The sequence below is a fragment of the Myxine glutinosa genome, chromosome 13 (genome assembly GCF_964187855.1).
Source record: "Myxine glutinosa chromosome 13, kmMyxGlut1.1, whole genome shotgun sequence".
Classification (NCBI taxonomy): domain Eukaryota; kingdom Metazoa; phylum Chordata; class Myxini; order Myxiniformes; family Myxinidae; genus Myxine; species Myxine glutinosa.
The window spans coordinates 91,223,019-91,231,274 of record NC_136273.1 but is presented as its reverse complement, the minus strand read 5'-3'; the positions used below and the strand labels follow the sequence as shown (position 1 = coordinate 91,231,274).

The 8,256-nt window shown below is 44.9% G+C and overlaps 1 protein-coding gene across 2 annotated transcripts in view; it reads right to left on the bottom strand.

Moving 5' to 3' along the window:
* Positions 1 to 8,256, bottom strand: part of LOC137439119 (PHD finger protein 3) — a 156,614-nt gene that overhangs the window by 33,436 nt on the left and 114,922 nt on the right. For both annotated transcript variants that reach the window (XM_068134831.2, XM_068134832.2), the window contains one exon: positions 6,973 to 7,117. In XM_068134831.2, coding sequence (XP_067990932.2) covers positions 6,973 to 7,117 — 145 coding nt within the window. The remainder of the gene's footprint in view (positions 1 to 6,972; positions 7,118 to 8,256) is intronic.

Below are 8,256 nucleotides of genomic sequence, written 5' to 3'. Positions count from 1 at the left end.
GCCACTCAGCCCTAAGCTGATTAGCTGACTTGGTACGGCCATTGCGGACTAACCTATGCAGCTGGAGATCATCCCTCCTTGTGGTTCTGCGGGGACGTCCTGGCCTCGGTATTGGAGTAGGGACACCCCTCTGAGCATTTCGTTTCAGGATCTTTGACACCTGACCATGAGTGATGCCATACTGCCGAGCAATAGCACGCTGTTTCATGCCGTAATTTCGTAAAGCCACCACTCCATGACAAACAGCATTGTCGAGTTGACGGACCATCTCCAGAGGAAGCGGCAATAACTTTTGGAGACGTGCAGCAGTGGTTTTCCACTAATACAGAACGCAACAACCCTTGTATACCCGAATGTGAAGCCAATCATCAAATGCACCTGTCCGTACATTTTGCCACGCCACCTGTGATATAATCCTGTTGTTGACTTCTTGCTGCGACAGACAATCAGTGACATGGTTCTTTTAACAAATAAATCACCAAAGTGTAAAAGACACTCACCAGATTGATATACTGAGTTAAGAAAGTAAACCAAGTCAAGAAAAAAAAAAAATTCCATATTAAATGCCAAGTCTGTATATATATATATATATATATATATATATATATATATATATATATATATATATATATATATATATATATATATATATATATATATATATATACAGTGGAACCTCGACTTACGAGTGCCCCAACTTCCGAGTTTTTCGAGATACGAGCCGTCACTCTGGCAGTTTATTGCTTTGAGATGCGAGCCGAGATCCGAGTTACGAGCTTTCGCCACCCGGTCACGTGGTTATCTTGCCGTGCACGTACAGTATCTCTGTCGTATAGCGCTAATGATATATAACGCCGCCGATAATGATATGATAATTTATGATAATCTATGCAGCACGACGTGGTCCTCACGTCACACGAGGCGCCTTTGCCGGCGCAAAACGGCTCTCTCAGGGTCAAACTCGGTATCGTTTTGAGCGCACGGTTCAGACCTTCAAGAAAAAGTTTATTTTGTAAAAATCGAGCCACGCGTTCAAAAGATATGACCGGTTTTGTTCGCCGGCACGTCGGCGCTCGAATCGAATCGAGTTAAAACGAACACTGCCGTTGTCGGGTCCGTCTGAGACAACCACCGGGCCTAGAACGCTGGGACCGGTCTCGTTGGATAGGCCTGGATCAGATCTCGAAACGCTGGAAGCTGCACCTCTCTGTGATAATCTTGTGGACCATGACAAGAGATCGTGCGACACGTGGTTATCATGCCGTGCAAGTACAGTATCTCTGCCGTCAACTTGTTCAGAGTGCCGGCGATAGCTCGCCTTCTCTTTGTGGAAAACACGGTGAGATCCTTAACATCCAACAACTAATGGGACGCAAACGGGGCGCCCAGTTTAGCGGTACACACATTGATGAATCACCCTGCCTGTGATTCACCCATGACAGGTTATAGCTGGGTCGGGATTCAAACCCAGGCTGGACATTTTAGACTTTAGAGTCAAGTGTGCGTACCTCCAGTCCAGGCCATCCTGCCAACTTGTATGCTGCATACAGGTGAAATATAAAGCGCGAGATATTTTTATATATACTGTATATTTAAAAAAAAATTGGTGTGGTTTTTGGCGGGCTGGAACGGATTAATAGCATTTCAATGCATTTCAATGGGGAAATTTGATTTGAGATACGAGCAATTTGAGTTACGAGCTCGGTCACGGAACGGATTAAACTCGTAAGTCAAGGTTCCACTGTATATATATATATATATATATATATATATATATATATATATATATATATATATATATATATATACATACACACACACACACACACACACACACACACACACACACACACACACACACACACACACACACACACACACACACACACACACACACACACACACACACACTACCGGTCAAAAGTTTTAGAACGCCTCAATTTTTCCAGTTTTTATTGAAATTTAAGCAATTCAAGTCCAGTGAATAACCTGAAATGGTACAGAGGTAAGCAGTAAACTGCTTGAGACGATTATAACCCTTAAAAGTGTAGGTCTTTCCTTTTGAAAAATTGCAAAGAAAGCCAAGGTGTCAGTGAGTACAGTTTCCTACACCATCAAAAGGCACTTGGAAACTGGAGGAAACTCTGACAGGAAGAGGTCTGGCAGACCCAGTCACAACAGAATCAGAAGACAAGTTTCTGAGTCAACAGCTTGCGTGATCGGCGGCTCACAGGACAACAGCTTCAAGCACAGCTTAACACTGGTATAAGTAAGCAAGTCTCGGTTTAAACTGTGAAGAGAGGACTTCGAGCTGCAGGTTTGACAGGTCGAGTGGCAGTAAGAAAGCCATTGCTAAGATGGCAAAATAAGAAAAAGAGGCTTGCCTGGGCCATGAAGCACCGCCAGTTGACTACTGAAGACTGGAAGAAGGTCTGGTGGACCGATGAATCCAAATTTGAAATCTTTGGTTCATCACGCAGGGTTTTTGTATGCAGTCGAGTAGGCAAAAGGATGGTTCCTCAGTGTGTGACACCAACTGTCAAACATGGAGGAGGAAGCGTGATGGTCTGGGGCTCTTTTGCTGGATCCAGAGTCGGCAACTTGCACAGAGTGACTGGCACCCTGAACCAAAAGGGTTACCACAGCATTTTGCAGTGCCATGCAATACTCTCTGGTATACACCTAGTTGGTCAGGGGTTTATTTTTTTTTTATTTTTTTTTTTTTTTTTTTTTTTTTTTTTTTATACAATATCGAGGCTCGTGAAAGAGCGAACATTAATCACACAGAAAGACAAACCGACACATAAAACATATAACATAGGGAGCGGTAGACAAGATGGGGAGAGAGGGGGAAGGACACAAACACAACATTTGAGAGCAGGGACCGAGAGACATGGAGACATCGAGAGATCTGAGAGAGGGCGTGGGAAGGGGGCAGTGGGAGAGGTATAAAACATATGGACACTGCCAGGACTTCCAGGAAAGAAGTTGGAATTTCAAACAAGGTGGATCTGGGGTGAATTAGCGGGGGTAGAAAAGATCAAGGTTTTGGATGGGGGAAGATAAGAGATGGTGGTGAACAGCTGTTTTAAAGACCTGGAGGGAGGAGTGGGATTGAAGGGAGTGAGGGAGTTTGTTCCAGAGGCGGGAGAAAAGAGGAATGAAAGAGTGAAGGTGAGCGGAGAGCCGAGATTTCGGCAGTTTAACCATCAGAGGGTTGCTGGCAGATCTTGTGCGACCTGTAGGAATATTTGGGGGACAGAGCACAGAGAGAGCTGGGGGTGCAAGGCCGGAGAGGAGTCGGTAGAAGACAGAAAGACCACCTACCTGCCTGCGGTGAGTGAGTGAAAGGCCCTCAGAGATAGCTTCATCGCGGGAGATTCCAATAATTCTGAAAGCTTTGGTTTCAACAGCGTGAAGCCGAGCTAGGTGTGAGGCAGGAGCACCGACCCATAGGGGAGAACAGTATTCCATTGAGCTGCGGATGAAAGCCTTGTATGTGGTGAGGAGCTCAGGTGTGCCGAGGAAGGACTTCGCACGACGGAGGATGCCCAGTCGGCGACTGGCTTTGGAGGCCAGCTTGGAAATGTGGTTTTCCCAAGAAAGATCATGGCAGATAGTGAGACCCAAAATCTTGAGCGACAGAACTTCTTGGAGAGGATTGTTGAGAAAGTAGATGGGAGGGTTGTCCAGTCGATCTTTTCGGAGAGACATAGTAAGAGTGTGAGATTTGTCAGGATTGAAAGACATGTTCCACTTGTTTGACCAGTCTGTGATTTTGTCCAGGTCTTCAGAGAGTGAGGAGGCAGCAGACTGCCGATCTGAGGGAAGAGGAATGGAGCGGCAGAGAGTGGAGTCATCAGCAAAGAGATAGAGAGGATTTTCGAGAGAGTCAGAGAGATCATTGATGAAGACCAGAAAAAGCACAGGGCCCAGAACACTGCCTTGGGGAACTCCAGCCTGAACAGGAAGAGGAGATGAGAGAAACCCATTCAGGGCCACACGTTGACGACGACTAGAGAGGAAGTCCGCCAGCCATGCGTGGAGATTTCCATGGATACCAAAGGAGGAGAGTTTGGTGAGCAGAGCGGGGTGCCAGACCGTGTCGAAGGCACGTGATATGTCGAGGGAGACAGCTCTAATTTCCTGTTTGGCATTGAGGACCTCCATCCATTGTTGAGACAGCAGAAGCAGCATGTCCAGAGTAGAGTGACCTGGTCTGAAACCAAATTGATGATCAGAGATCAAGCCATTGGAGAAGAGGAAAGATTTCATATCAGAAGCAATGATGGATTCCATGACTTTGCTGATAATTGGGAGAAGGCTGATTGGTCTGTAGTTGCTAGGATCTGTTTTTGCACCTTTTTTGTGCAAAGCGGTGATGTTGGCTGATTTCCAAGCAGATGGCAGTTGACCTTGAGCAAAAGAGAGGGTGAAGAGAACAGAGAGAGGGTGAGATAGAGCAGCAGAGCAGGATTTTAGGACCCGTGGGCTGATGCCGTCGGGTCCAGTTGCAGAATCAGAGTCGAGGGTTGACAGAAACTTTTCCACCTTGTCAGGAGGAAAGGACACGGAGTCCAGGAGCAGCAGGGTACGACTGGGTATGGTGGGTACAGAGAGGGATGGGTTTGGGACACAAGATTTAGAGGCAAACACAGAGTTGAGGCATTCAGCTTTTTCACGTGCGGAGTCAGCTGTGTAGCCGTTTGAGGTAAGGGAGGGGATGGAGGGGGAACAAACACCAGAAACGGATTTGACCAGACGCCACCAGGATTTGGAAGAGGGAGACAGATAAGAGAGTTCGGTCTTGAGAACGGAGAGATATTGTTTCCTGGCTCTCCTGAGGGTGGACACACACTTGTTTCGGGCTTTGTGAAAGGAAATGAGATTTCCTTCCGTTGGATTTGCTTTCCAGGAGACGAAGGCAAGTTGTTTCTGGGCAACAGCCTCACCACAAGATTCCGTGTACCATGGACGGGAGGAAGGGTATGACAATTGAAGACGAGATGGGATAAATCTGTGCATGAGAGAGAGCAATTTACTTTGGAAGAATTCCCAGGATGAGTTGATGTCAGAGGTGGTAGAGATGGGAGACCAGTCCAGATGATTGATGGCTGCTTGAAGACCGTGCCAGTTGGCCTGAGTGAAATGCCAGACTCGTCGACGCTGAGCAGGCTCCCTGAGGATGGTCAGAGAGATGTCCACTTTAACAAGGACATGATCAGATGTTCCGATCGGAGCAGAAGAAGAGCAGTAGACATTTTCAGGGAAGTTAGTCATAACCAAGTCCAGAAGAGAAGATGTTCCGTTGACTGAGATCCGGGTCGGGAAATTGACAGATTGTGTCAGTCCCAGTGAGTCGCAGAAGTCCTTTGCTGAGGAGCCATGGCTGGTGAATGGCATGGTAGGTTCATCCTACAGCAGGATATTGACCCTAAACACACCTCCAGGCAATGTCAAAACTACCTTCGAGGAAAAGAACAAGACGGTAGGCTTCAAATCATGGAATGGCCAGCACACAGCACATTCTCCAGACTTAAACCCCATCGAGCTGGTTTGGCATGAACTGGACAGAAGGGTGAAAGCAAAGCAACCTACAAGTGCAATACATTTGTGGGAACTTCTGCAACAGTGTTGGGAAGAACTTCCCAAACAATATTTGATTTCCATTGTAGAAAGAATGCGACGAGTGTGTTCGGCGCTTATATCTGCAAAAGGTGGTTACTTTGCCGAGTCAAAAATTTCAATTAAATTTTGTTCAACAAAATGATTCTATGATTTTTTTTTTAAATCTCCAATTGTTTATTTGTGCTATGCTTAATTTCAGAGTACATTGAGACATTAAACTGCGTAAATTTCCATACATACACACACACAGTGCCTTCAGAAAGTATTCACAGCCCTTGACTTATTTCAAACTTTGTTGTGTTACAGCCTGAATTTAAGATGGAATTGAGATTTATTTTTTTTGTCACCGATCAACACATAATACATGGATATATACAAAAAAGTCTGTTTTATTATCAGGAATGCTGTAATTGTTGCAGTTTTAAAATTTGGTAATTTTTATGAGATTACTCGTATTGTTCTCATCGCATCTCAATGCTGCAGAAAGAAGCAATGTGGATTTCTGATTCTGATGTAGCATGCTCTGTTTCAGGGCATTGGTGTTGCTGAAGCAGTTTCTTGGCAATGGTTATATTGGGTAGTTTGCCATTGCCTTCGCAGCAGTGATCAGTGAAGGAATTTTGAATTTGACCATGACGCTGGCGATAGCTCGCCCACTCTTCACGATGGACACTATTGGGTCCTTAATGTCTACCAACTAATGCCGGCAGACAGGAACCCTAGTTTAACAACTATCCGAGGGACAGCACACAAAATTATGAGTCACTCTGCCTGTGAAACACCAGGTTGACCGCTTATACTTGGGTCGGGATTCAAACGCATGCTAGATAGCTTAGAGGCTCATGTGCATACATCGACACCATCCTGCCAGCACATGCAGTCTCATCATACCTCAATGGCACCGTTTGAAAAGCCCACTCCTCCCTCCAGGTGCAATACCAGTGAGTTTAACCCTACCTTTTTCGTAGGGCACAGAATTCACACAATTCTCACACTGCATCCACTCGGCCTCATTAGTCCCAAAACGTAAACACAATCTCCCATGGCTGTACTCGCCAAAATCATCCACCCAAATCATCTCCAATGCAAATTCCTGGAATTTTTCACTTACTGCTTAATTGTGCATCATTTTCCCATAACAAGGTGCAAAGTGAAAATTCTAAAATCGTTCGATCTTGCAATTCTCAGTTTAATTGTTTTCAATTCGAGTTCAGTTTCTTTTTAAGTTTGATACAGATCGACTATTTAACGCAAGGTAATAAAAAGAGCATTTCCATTGACGTTGGCATTTAACATAAAAGCCGCTTGGACTACTTCACAAGAGTGGTTGTGCAAATAACATACCTCAAAAAGATTATCACAGAAACCGGAAATTGGAAAGGCTTTGGATGCAAACTTGGCAACGTTGGGCATGTTCACAAAACCTTTCCAGACCTCTTTGAGGAAAGAAAACGATCGCGCGTCCGTAACTCCTCTGTGATCTGGAGACCTGTACGTGCGGCACATCAAAACAGTCCTTTAGATGCCGTCAGTACCCGCTACACGTGTGTGAGGGGTGAGAAAAACGGGACGTTAAACAGATTTTTTTTTTAGGTTAAAAAACACAAAGGCGAAAGGGCTAAACGGAAACACAAATGTGTGGTCCCATTTTGCACCAATGAAAAGATGAGAGATCGCGCATGTGAACACACTGCACTGTGTGCAAAAGTCTGCATGGCATTTCGCACCTTTGGAGCTTGCACCAAACCCAAGCGGCTATTGACTTCAGATCATGATGTTCAAAAATTTGGTCTTTGTTCAAAAAAAAACACATTTGATGCCATACTGGAGGAGACTATAGAGTGAGGAAGCACATCCCTTCAAAGCACATGATAATATATTTATCTTTAAGAATTACATCGGCAATATTTTATACCAACATAAAGAAATGAAAGGAAAAGAGTTGCAAACTTGAGCTGTGAGACCGATTTGGACAACATTTGGTGGAGGTTCGGTGTGTGACACGGACGAAATGACTAGATTTTGGTGAAAATCCGGATCCGGATACAATAATTTTATTATTTTTAAATTAATTGTCATATGTGGGGAAATTACACACTCGGACCAGGAATCGAACCCACGTCCTCTGGTGAACCGTACCAGTGCTCTGCCATCTGCCTCTCTTTATGTCAATGCTTCCGGGGCACTCGCTGCCAACCATAGGAGCACCAACAAGAGGGTGGCAATCATATGCGTGGGAAAATTGCATGCGCAGTCAGGGTCACCCAGATAGCTCAGTTGGCAGAGCACTGGTACGGTTCACCAGAGGACCTGGGTTCGATTCCTGGTCTGGGCGTATAATTTTCCCACATATGTCAATTAATTAGATATAATCCTGTTCATTTGTTCAATTGTATTATTTTTTAAGTGATTCTTCACCATTGAGAGACAGGGCCAAAAACGATATATAGCATGATATTTCAAAAAGTTGTGAATGGATTAGGACGAAACTTTGTGACGAGTTGGGTAAGTGACGAGAACAAGCTGATTAGAATTTGAAGATCCAGATCCAGGTCCGGCCTATCAGTGCGATACAAAATGTAAACTGTTCAGCCGGGCGGAGGTATACACTCTACCGAGTGCCGTTCT